The sequence below is a fragment of the Schistocerca cancellata genome, chromosome 1 (genome assembly GCF_023864275.1).
Source record: "Schistocerca cancellata isolate TAMUIC-IGC-003103 chromosome 1, iqSchCanc2.1, whole genome shotgun sequence".
NCBI lineage: Eukaryota > Metazoa > Arthropoda > Insecta > Orthoptera > Acrididae > Schistocerca > Schistocerca cancellata.
Genome location: NC_064626.1, coordinates 178100213 through 178113225, shown reverse-complemented (window position 1 = coordinate 178113225; position 13013 = coordinate 178100213). Strand labels below are relative to the sequence as shown.

The 13013-nt window shown below is 39.2% G+C and overlaps 1 protein-coding gene across 1 annotated transcript in view; it reads right to left on the bottom strand.

The window, feature by feature from the left end:
- LOC126168267 (calcium-activated potassium channel slowpoke) overlaps positions 1–13013 on the bottom strand; it is a 908898-nt gene that overhangs the window by 869358 nt on the left and 26527 nt on the right. Inside the window, exon 3 of the mRNA XM_049920542.1 lies at positions 10942–11053. Within this exon, the coding sequence (XP_049776499.1) occupies positions 10942–11053 (112 nt within the window). The remainder of the gene's footprint in view (positions 1–10941; positions 11054–13013) is intronic.

The following is a 13013-nucleotide window of genomic DNA, read 5'->3' as shown; positions in this document are numbered from 1 at the left end:
GATCTCAGTACGTGTGATTGTGCTCCATTTAAAGCTACAGCTCCCAGGTTGGTGTTGCTTAAATAAATCATCTACATTAGTACTTGCAGTTTTAATTTTGTTCCTAATATTGCTTACAGAATCCATGAAAAAAAGATTAACTTTAGTCAGTCAAGAGCTATGTTATGTTCAGATTGCATGTGATGCTCTTGTGCAACAACATTCCACGCAGATTTGCATTTAAAGGAGCATCTTCAATGTACTTTCATATGCTGTTGTTTTTGCCATTCGAAGCTTAGTTCTGTAGGTTCTCTTACATTCAAGACAAGCCATGTACAATTCATCATTCTAGTCCGCTCCATATTTATGAGACGTTTTATACATATGGTACAAAAATAACATATTTTGCCTGAATTGGTAAATTCATCTATGTACCACTGATTATTCTTCTTTACAGCTTTCAATATTATGAAACAGAATGTTGCTGCTCGTCACATGACTGAGATTCTGAGTCACAATAGCCAAAATAAAAAGACTATCACACTACAACAAGCTTTTGGCCATCAAGGCCTTTACACACACACACACACACACACACACACACATGTGCGTGCGACAGCAGCCTCTGACAGCTGAAACCACACTACAAGCAACAGCAGCAATGCATGATAGGAGTAGCAACTGAGGGGGGATAAGGAGGAGGAGGCTGGGGCAGAGTTAGTAAGGTAGGGGTGGCAGCCAGTGAAGTGCTACTGGGGAGAATGCAAGGATGAGATATAGAGAGGGTAGGGCAGCTAGGTGCTGTCAGGAGGTTAGATGGGGGAGGGGGGGGGGGGGGGAGCAGAGGAGAGTTTTGGGGGGGGGTGGAAAAGGAGAGAAGTAAAAAGACTGGGTGTGTTAGTGAAATGAGGGCTGCGTAGTGATGGAATGGGAACAGGGAAGGGGCTGGATGGATGAGAAAAATGACTATTGAAGGTTGAGGTCAGGAGGGTTATGGGAATGTAGGAAATATTGCAGGGAGGGTTCCCACCCGTGCAGTTCAGAGGAGCTGATGTTGGGCAGCATGCTTAGAAACAAGGTGGTCCACTTGTTTCTTGGCCACAGTTTGTCAGTGGCCATTCATGTGGACATACGGTTTGTTGGTTATCAGGTCCACATAGATTGCAGCACAGTGGTTGCAGCTTAGCTTGTAGGTTACATAATTGGTCTCACAGGCAGCCATTCCTCTGATGGGATAGGGGATGTTTGTGACACAACTGGAGTAGATGGTGGTGGGATGATGTATGAGTCTTGCATCTAAGTCTATTAAAGGGGTTGGGAGCAGGGGTTGTGAAGGGATGAATGAGCGTATTATGTAGGTTCGGCGGACAGCAGAATAGCACCGTGGGAGGGGTGGGAAGGATAGTGGGCATGAGAACACAAATGTCTTTTGTGTTCCCACACTTACCGTATTAGGCACAGGACTTGTAATGCAAAGAGACAGGTACATTGTCTGCCCAATGACAATTAACTGGCAGTGCACAGTCCCTAACGGACTATATTTCTAGTATCCTACGTTCCTTGATACAAATGCGTTATCCTTTTTCTGGAATTTACTCATTTACCTTAGTGAACTCCTTAGAACCACAATCTGCACTGAAGAAATGTATAATGTGGGCCAACCAGGTAAAACTATTTAAAAGGTAGGCTATACTATGTGTCAGCAGGATGCATAAACTGATCTGTGGCATGATTAAATGAGGGTTCATTTTATCAGATCTGACTGAAGGTACTAAATGAAGCAGTACTTAGCTAAAGAGTCTGTGACTAACTTTAGTAGTGCTACGAAGTTCACCCTAACGCACAACTCCTGACATAAAAGCATTACTTCCACATAGTTTGCACTATTTCATTCACTCATATAGCACATTCTCTCTAGTGTAGATTCACAACCTGCTGCGCAAAAACCAAAAATTTTGTCAGTCAATGAACATTTCAAAAGTTCACATGATGGTTATCAGCTTAGTATGCTTGCATAATACTACACAGTTCACAATATTCAGTAATCTGAAGTTTCTGAAATATGGTTGTACAGCATGCCAAGCAGAATTCTTTAGTCACAATTTCCTCTATAAATCTCAAAACTTTTGGAAATGTTATTTGGGAATACCAGTACCTCTGAATTCACTCGTATCATCAGTGTCGTCGTAACTGCCGCCTGCTTCACGTCTGCCGTGCAGCGAGCTATCTTAATTTAAGTATTAACTGTATTTTTCTTACTTGTCACTTCTTCTTCCGTGTGTTTTTGCTTTTAAGAAGCTTTAATTGTCGAGTGCTAGTAATATTGTTCCATAGATTTTGTGTTTGTTTTGAATACAGTCAGAGAGAGTCCCTTTAGTCAGCCACAGTGCCAGTAGTGCTAGTGTTTGTTTTGAATACAGTCCAGAGACAGGTAGTGCTATTTTCATTGTTTTCTACAAGAAGTGACTAGCAATCACAGTTTAGTCAACAATCAGCCGCCTTGAGTGAATTAGCAGTCTAGTTAAAAGTTGATTAACTCTCTACAGTAAATTGATTCCTTAGGATTGATAGGATGTGTGACTGCTGTGTACGGACGCAGGAGAAGCTGGCCACTGTTCGCGAACGGCTGAGAATGTTGATGGCCGCGGTCAGCCGTCTTCAGGCTGCTGCCTCGGAGTGTAGCGGCAGTGGGGAGTCTGGTGCGTCGCATGGTACACCCCAGGTGTTACATGCTTCACCCACTCTCCCTGCTGTCGAGACATCTGCGCGGGTACGGGGCGCAGTTGGGCCACCCTCTCCCCAAGGGGAGTGGCGGGTTGAGTGGCGTTCGCGGCGCACGAGGCGGAGGGTAAATATGGAGGCTGGCTGTGTGGCATCGCCCGCTCTGCCTGTGAGTGGACATGTGGCTGCTCCTTCAGCAAGGTCCGAGCAGGCACATGGGGGGAGGGGTTTATTTGTTATTGGGAGCTCCAATGTTAGGCAGGTGATGGAGCCCCTTAGGGAAATAGCGGAATGGTCGGGGAAGAAGGCCAGTGTTCACCCTGTCTGCTTGCCGGGGGGTCTCATCCGAGATGTGGAGGAGGCCCTGCCGGCGGCGATAGAGAGCACTGGGTGCACCCGACTGCAAATTGTTGCTCATGTCGGCACCAATGACTCCTGCTGTCTAGGTTCAGAGGTCATCCTCAGTTCGTACAGGCAGTTGGCGGAATTGGTGAAGGCGGAAAGCCTCGCTTGCGGGGTGGAATCAGAGCTAACTATTTGCAGTATCGTTCCCAGAACCGATCACGGTCCTCTGGTTTGGAGCCGAGTGGAAGGCTTAAACCAGAGGCTCAGACGATTCTGCGGAGATCTGGGGTGCAAATTTCTCGACCTCCGCTATCAGGTGGAGAAATGTACGGTCCCCCTGAATAGTTCAAGTGTGCACTACACACTGGAAGCAACTACAAGGTTAGCGGAGTACGTGTGGAGTGGACATGGGGGTTTTTTTAGGTTAGAGAATTCCCTCCCTAGACCCGACAAGACACCTCCTGACACGCGGCAAGTTAGGAGTAGACAAAATGCAACAGGGAATAACAATATTAATGTGCTATAGTAAACTGCAGGAGCGTCTATAGAAAGGTCCCAGAACTGCTCTCATTAATAAACGGTCACAACGCCCATATAGTACTAGGGACAGAAAGTTGGCTGAAACCAGACGTAAACAGTAATGAAATCCTAAACTCAGATTGGAATGTATACCGCAGAGACAGGCTGAACAGTGAAGGGGGAGGCGTGTTTATAGCGATAAGAAGTGCAATAGTATCGAAGGAAACTGACGGAGATCCGAAATGTGAAATGATCTGGGTGAAGGTCACGGTTAAAGCAGGCTCAGACATGGTAATTCGATGTCTCTATAGGCCCCCTGGCTCAGCAGCTGTTGTGGCTGAGCACCTGAAGGTTAATTTGGAAAATATTTCGAGTAGATTTCCCCACCATGTTATAGTTCTGGGTGGAGATTTTAATTTGCCGGATATAGACTGGGAGATTCAAACGTTCATAACAGGTGGCAGGGACAAAGAATCCAGTGAAATTTTTTTAAGTGCTTTATCTGAAAACTACCTTGAGCAGTTAAACAGAGAACCGACTCATGGCGATAACATATTAGAACTTCTGGTGACAAACAGACCCAAACTATTTGAAACAGTTAACGCAGAACAGGGAATCAGCGATCATAAACCGGTTACGGCATCGATGATTTCAGCCGTAAATAGAAATATTAAAAAAGGTAGGAAGATTTTTCTGTTAAGCGAAAGTGACAAAAAGCAGATTACAGAGTACCTTATGGCTCAACACAAAAGTTTTGTCTCAAGTACAGATAGTGTTGAAGATCAGTGCACAAAGTTCAAAACCATCGTACAATATGCGTTAGATGAGTATGTACCAAGCAAGATCCTAAGAGATGGAAAAGAGCCACCATGGTACAACAACCGAGTTAGAAAACTGCTGCGGAAGCAAAGGGAACTTCACAACAAACATGAACATAGCCAAAGCCTTGCAGACAAACAAAAATTACGCGAAGCGAAATGTAGTGTGAGGAGGGCTATGCGAGAGGCGTTCAATGAATTTGAAAGTAAAGTTCTATGTACTGACTTGGCAGAAAATCCTAAGAAATTTTGGTCTTATGTCAAAGCGGTAGGTGGATCAAAACAAAATGTCCAGACACTCTGTGACGAAAATGGTACTGAAACAGAGGATGACAGACTAAAGGCCGAAATACTAAATGTCTTCTTCCAAAGCTGTTACACAGAGGAAGACCGCACTGTAGTTCCTTCTCTAGATTGTCGTACAGATGACAAAATGGTAGATATCGAAATAGATGACAGAGGGATAGAGAAACAATTAAAATTGCTCGAAAGAGGAAAGGCCGCTGGACCTGATGGGATATTAGTTCGATTTTACACAGAGTACGCGAAGGAACTTGCCCCCCTTCTTGCAGCAGTGTACCGTAGGTCTCTAGAAGAGCATAGCGTTCCAAAGGATTGGAAAAGGGCACAGGTCATCCCAGTTTTCAAGAAGGGACGTCGAACAGATGTGCAGAACTATAGACCTATATCTCTAATGTCGATCAGTTGTAGAATTTTGGAACATGTATTATGTTCGAGTGTAATGACTTTTCTGGAGACTAGAAATCTACTCTGTAGGAATCAGCATGGGTTTCGAAAAAGACGGTCGTGTGAAACCCAGCTCGCGCTATTCGTCCACGAGACTCAGAGGGCCATAGACACAGGTTCACAGGTAGATGCCGTGTTTCTTGACTTCCGCAAGGCGTTCGATACAGTTCCACACAGTCGTTTAATGAACAAAGTAAGAGCATATGGACTATCAGACCAATTGTGTGATTGGATTGAAGAGTTCCTAGATAACAGAACACAGCATGTCATTCTCAATGGAGAGAAGTCTTCCGAAGTAAGAGTGATTTCAGGTGTGCTGCAAGGGAGTGACATAGGACTGTTTCTATTCACAATATACGTAAATGACCTTGTGGATGACATCGGAAGTTCACTGAGGCTTTTTGCAGATGATGCTGTGGTGTATTGAGAGGTTGTAACAATGGAAAATTGTACTGAAATGCAGGAGGATCTGCAGCGAATTGATGCATGGTGCAGGGAATGGCAATTGAGTCTCAATGTAGACAAGTGTGCGAATACATAGAAAGATAGATCCCTTATCATTTGGCTACAAAATAGCAGGTCAGCAACTGGAAGCAGTTAATTCCATAAATTATCTGGGAGTACGCATTAGGAGTGATTTAAAATGGAATGATCATATAAAGTTGATCGTCGGTAAAGCAGATGCCAGACTGAGATTCATTGGAAGAATCCTAAGGAAATGCAATCCGAAAACAAAGAAGTAGGTTACAGTATGCTTGTTCGCCCACTGCTTGAATACTGCTCAGCAGTGTGGGATCCGTACCAGATAGGGTTGATAGAAGAGATAGAGAAGATCCAACGGAGAGCAGCGCGCTTCGTTACAGGATCATTTAGTAATCGCGAAAGCATTACGGATATGATAGATAAACTCCAGTGGAAGACTCTGCAGGAGAGACGCTCAGTAGCTCGGTACAGGCTTTTGTTGAAGTTTCGAGAACATACCTTCACCGAAGAGTCAAGCAGTATATTGCTCCCTCCTACGTATATCTCGTGAAGAGACCATGAGGATAAAATCAGAGATTAGAGCCCACACAGAAGCATACCGACAATCCTTCTTTCTGCGAACAGTACGAGACTGGAATAGAAGGGAGAACCGATAGAGGTACTCAGGGTACTCTCCGCCACACACTGCCAGGTGGCTTGCGGAGTATGGATGTAGATGTAGATGTAGAATGGATCTCATCTGAGAAAAAGCAAATTACACAAATTTTACAAAATTAATGGCACACCGAAGTACAGGTTCTAACACCACTAAAATTCAGTCACACCTCCTTGAGACGAGCAGGTGCAAATATCTCCTACTTGCAGAACATGTGATCTTTCTGCTTTCTGATTGGTTGGACTATATTTTAGCCCATCAACTTCATAGCTTTCGCAGACAGTTCAGTAATTTCCCTAATTGACCAATCTCCAACTCTTAATTTATTTATTACCCAAACCCTGTTTTATTTAAAAAGTAAATAAACTCAAAACAACCCTATCTTGACTTGTTTATAGGACAGAAGTAAATATTTTGTTTCTAGAATCCTTAAACTGGCTACTTAGATTATAAGCATTTCATGCCATGTATGTGACTCGGTGCATGATCACACAATGTGATTCACATGCTCTTTCACCATTAGTTATTAACAAATTTCAAGACATATACATCACATAAACTCTGCATTCATCCCTTCACTCACTCTGATAGCATAATAAATTAAAATAATTATTACTGTTTGAAAACTGAAAACATTACATAAATTATATTGTTATGAACAAAATACTGTTTAATTAACAATGTAGGAAAAGATAGATTGCTACTTACCACAAAGATGACACATTAAGTTGCACGCATGCACAATTAAAAAGCACTTATACATAAGCTTCTGGACATAGCCTTCATCAGGAAAAGAGAAACACACACCATTCATTCACACAAGCAAGCGCACCTCACACACACAACTGCCAACTCCGGCAGCTCAGGCCAGAATGGTCCTAGCCCCAGCTGCTGGAGTTGGCGGTCATGTGTGCTTGAGGTGAGCTTGTTTGTGTGAATGAACGTTGTGTGTGTGTGTGTTTCTCAGCAAAGGCTGTGGCCAAAAGTATGTAAGTGTCTTTTAACTGTGCCTGTCTGCAACTTACCATGTCATCTTTACGGTAAGTAGCAATTTATCTTTTCCTGTACTCTTGATATTCCTATCTGGGGTTTCCATTGTTTGATACTGTTTAATTACGTGTTTAGTGACAAAGATTTTAGTTTAGCTAATTCTCCAATGTATTTACAAAATTGTATCAATGTGTCAGTATAATGCTTTAAATAAGAAGTTATAAAATTCATGTTTTATGTAATTCTGAATTTTTTTTTTTTTTTTTTTTTTTTTAAATGGCTACATGAAATTTCCACAGTGATTATTATACCGAAAATGACTACTTGTTCACAGATTGGTGTGAAATTTATAAGGATATGCAAAAAGTACACAGGTATGACTATGTCTGCAATGTGCAGGCAACAAGACAACAGATGACAACTTTACAGTGTCAAAATGCATTCACAGACAACTGGGTCACTAAGGTATATCTTCCTAACCATCAATGCATACTGCGAAGCTACACAAAGTATTGTCAATGCAGACATGTGCTCTAGTTCATCGTCGTCACTGCCAATGACATGGAAGAAACAGCGCACTTCCTCAAACGTGTGTGTCCAGTTTCCACTAGTGTTTTCATTTCAGTTTTTTATGTGAGTGCGTGTTTAATGTAATGAGTTCAGTGTTGTGATCAGGATGAAAATGAAGAGGATAACTTACCTCTACTGAAATTCATATTCAAAAAAGAAATTTCTGAACCAGTTGATACTACTACATCATCCAGATTAATTCAAGGCTGATGATGTTACAGTGAACACAGCAACTATCAGTTGTAAATGGGATATTGGAAGATATGTGAACAAAACTCATAATGATGAGTTCTGTAAATACCAACAGTTGCCATCTAAATGCTATGTATTCCCAGCACCTTCCAAGAAAAACCTTCATTCAAAAATGATGGTTGCTTAGGTACACCTGGTTGGCATATGCCGGGCATATGCAAGCAGAGTTTTGTAAATATTGTATTCTTTTTAAACCATACACTGACAATAAAGGTGGACATCAACACTCCAGTCTATTAATGTAGCCATACACTGACTAGAATAAAACTCTAAAGCATTTTCTCTATCACGCAAAAACAATGTATCATCCCAAATGTGTCACATCTGTAGATAGTTTTTTGGTGATGGCAGAAGGAAAGTAAAAACCTGTTGTGCATCAATTGAACAGCAAAAATTCACATCAAGTTGCTAACTGTAGAAAAACACTTCAGTCACTTATGAAAACTGATCTTGTGTGGCTGGCAGGCACTGGCTGTTTACGGCAAACACAACTCTGGAAATTTAATACCACATGAGTTAAATGCTGGAAATTTTCAAACACTCATAAGGTTCAAAGCTGAAGCTGATGATTTGGTTTTGCAAAGGAATCTTTAAAATTGTCCTAAGAACAGACAGTACATCAGAGCTACTAATTAAAACCAGGCAACAAAAATGTTTAGTGACATCATAAATGAATAAATTGTACATATAGTGAGCAGTTCTAAGTATTTTGCTGTTATTGCTGATGAAACTATGAACATCGGAAGGACCAAGTAACTACCTTTCTGTGCTCAGTATGTAGATTTAGAATTAAACATTATTCCTGAAAACTTCCTGCTGCTAGTACATCCTGCAGATTTCACAGGGCATGGGTTGGCAAACTTCATATGTTACATCTGACTGTGAATTTTTGGTGGGCCAGGGGTACAATGGAGCAGCCCCAATTCCCAATTTGCAGTCATTTATGCAGTGCATAAGCTTTCATTAGTAAAACTTAGCCTTATCTGAGTCCTGTTCTCTGCAGACTATCAGGAATTGCATAGGGACAGTACAATCCATTGAAAACTTTTTTTAGGAGTTCTGGTAAATATAATTACATTGTGAAACAAACTGCAAAAGATTTACTACCAGTTAGCAGACACTCAAAACCTGTTAGATTTACAAACATGAGGCAATTCAGCACTTTAAAGAAATGTTCTTACTCGAAATGCATTTTCCGCAACAGTTAGAATCATGTTCTAAAAAGTTCTGTGCAATCATTCACAGGCAGTTCATTGTTTGTCTTCTATTAGTAAAAAACTCTTGTCCTCACATCTTTCTCTTTGCAAAATGCTTCAAAGTATTAACTCATGTTGCAGCATTATAATACATTAGCAGTGTGTCCATTGTCTTAGAAGAAATAGTATGGGATAGTGACAAAGAATTCAAAAACCTGTTTAGACAGGTCTCAAAACTCGCAGAAGTGGAAGTAATGATCACAGTACCAAGGTCTCAGTCCACAATGAAATATCGGGACAATAGTCCTACTAGCATCGCTGACAAATATTACAGAAGAAATATAGTCTTAGCTTTCTTGCATCATGTAAGAAACTAGTTCCAGGACAAGTGTCAGAACCATCAAAATTTAATTAAATCCCTTCACAGAGCATAATTCCAAGGTAATGCATAAATTGTAGTGTAGAAAAGGATTAAAAAAGAAAAAAGTACAAGATCAAAGAATACTTTGGTGGTGTTAGAGGCATGCATTTCAAAATGTTACCTGCTATTAAAATTCTGCTCTAAATTTTAATCATCCTCCCCAGTTTCAGCAGAAATGGCAGGAATGACATTTTCAACTTTAAAACATTTAAAAACCTGCCTAAGGGACAGTAAAAATCAAAACAGAATGAGCTGTCTTTCTCTCCCCTCTGTGAATCACAGCATTACTTCTGATGCAGAGGAAACAGTCGACCATTTCCAAATTGCCACAATGGATAAATATTTGTTTAAGGTAAATGCTAGCAGCTACTCTGCATTTAAGGGTTTGCTCGATAAATTTTTGAACTGAAATTAAATAGTAAATATTGTGTCTTTATCAAAGTCAAGCAACATCACCCTACCCAAAAAATCCTGTGTATGCTAATGTTTTTAGGTGTTATGATGAAAGAGTAAGATCTTTAAGAAAAGGGAGTTATTTGAATAGTGTAAAATATTTTTAAAGATGCACTTACAAAAGTATAGAATATTAGCCAATGAAAATATATTTTAGTTGCACTAGCAATATGCCATACTGAATGTCACTAAGAAAAAAACAAAGTACTTAATGCAACAGATGTGTATTGAAATTTACTGTTAGTATTATCTGCAATTATAATTGTACTTTTATAATGTTCAGCTACTAGTTCAGATGTAGTACTACTAGAGTCACCAAAATTATTATTTTCTTCTTCTTTAAAAGTTAACACAAAAGAGTTTCAAATCTTAATAAAAGCTGTTGGAAATTTCCTACCACAGATCTGAAAATTACAATTATTGCAAATTTATTACTTCAATAGTTTCACTAGGAATAGTAAAACAGAATAAATATTGAAGGCTACCAACAATAATGTTATCTGCCTATTTAACATTATACCACAAATAAATCTTAATATTTATGCATAGTATAATCTCTAACCCACAACAATCTTCAATCAGTTTTAACCAGGTTTTCCACAGACAGTCTCTGCTACACTGAGACAATACATAACAATTTATCTATATCCACCAGAACAGTTATATTGGAAAATTTAATGGTTATCAGAAGATGATATTAACTTACAGTACTATATATGGGTGTTTACTACTGCACATTATTTAATGGAAAACCAGAATGACCAAAGATTTCAAAATATTTATACTCCTTACCTATCCACGTTCTGTCCAAGTAAATTGAGACAAAAGAAGGTGGTATTGTAAAGTAGTCCACAAAGGAATACATTTCCAGCATAAACCACAGTTTATCGCTTGCAGCTATAAACTGAAACACATATGGAAAACATAATGTAAGTTCTAATGCATGAAATCAAACAAAAACACATACAGTTTGTACACATGTGAATTTCTGTAACACCAGTAGTTTGGAACCTGCATCACGAATTTTTCAAGATGCAGATGTCTAACTACACACAAGATTCGCAATAATATATGGATTCTATTAATAAAAAAGTAATGAGTGGCTATCAATTAGGAAACTCCAATGCAGGAACTTTTGATTGAATTTGTCATTAGCACATATCTAAGATATCACGTGGATTTCTTGAGTTTTTGTACTAATTATAATATGGCACCTGGAACCGTGTAGTGAAATGAACAGCATAGACAGTAAAGTGCAATCTATTATGAAACTGTTATGTGTGCAACATGTATGAGATATACTATACATCAAGCCCTGGCTAACCATACAGTGTCATACTTAACAAATGACTGACAGATTTCTCCTAAGATGTTTGCTGCCAACTGATGCTGGAATGCTAAATTAATCAAACAAAATAAAGTGACTCACTCCTTCAAATTTCACCATGATCCTCAGTGGACATATATATAACATTTAGTTGACAAACAAGTTACACACGTAGAAACCAACAAACTGATGAAGAAATTGCTCTCAGGTTCTGGGAAAAAAAACCTGAACTGTATTATTTTTCTCGACAATAATGCATGCTCTCTCTATGTTTGATTGCCACATTCAACTGCGGTAATGGACAGTGTTGCCCTCTCTGGAACTGTTTGTACCCAAGGGACGACGACCAGTAGTGCACCCCTCCAAGGTCCCTAACAATACTTTCGCCTCTCCAAGGGTAGAACTATGGTAAAAGGAGTGTCAGTCAGTTCAGTTATCATAAGCTCAGGGCCCCCGTACCATATATATTAAATGGCAGTTATGTATTTTTTGAATTGTGACTATTAACTTAATTGTTAATAATAAGTGACTATTTAACACACTACCAATCACTGCAATCCAAATGGAGCCAAAGCACTGTACAGTCCTTCTAAATTCCTGGTCCTCTGGTAACATTTAGAGTTTACATTTTCACCTGCAGGCACTAACATCATGCTGCCAACAGTGTGGCACAATATTTACGCAAATGAGTGTTATAATGGTACAGCCTCCCCCAGGACTAATATGAACTGTCCGATCCCACCATTTTTTTTATATGCATCTGGATAGTTATCGGACAATTAAGTGCTTCCTAAGGCCTTGTATGTGTGTCTTCATATATATCATCTGGTCCTATTTAATAAAATACTTGATATTCATTGCGAAGGCGTGTGGAATGTTCTGGAAGGATGTGCGTTGTCGTAATTATTGTTGTCATTAATAAAATTATGTACATATACTAAATTAAGTAACTAACCAAGAAATTGAAGTAATAAGTCCTTAGCAATAAATAATGAGAGACTGCAGAGATGTTAGCATGAAAAATCAATGCTTCTAATTAACAAAATGGTAATCTAAAAATACGGTAACAGAAGACCTCACTATCTTGAGAAACTGCTTAAAAGTTATTACCAAGCGATGTATTTTCATTTGTTATTTATTTTTATGTCTTCCTCTGTAATTAATAGTCTTTGTAATTACATTTCTAATTAACTCTCCAAGTGTTTACATCTCACAGTTTTCCAATTCCCAGAATTTGATGCCTTATGTGTGCATTTTATGTATGTAATTGGATAAAGCATGAGCTCTGTACTACCATTAAATGTTAGTAACCAAATCCAAATTGTAATTAATTACATAACTAAAATAATACAAGAGACATTATTGTAATTAAAGTTCAGTATGATTTTCTTATGGAAAACTACAGATATTACTATAAAAAGATTGTCATTCAATATTGTATTTTATACCTTATTCAGCTGTAACATCAGTTTCTTTACATTTTGTAAATTTTAACTGTAGCATCAAAATTGTACAAAATTAATAATGCTTTATTTTG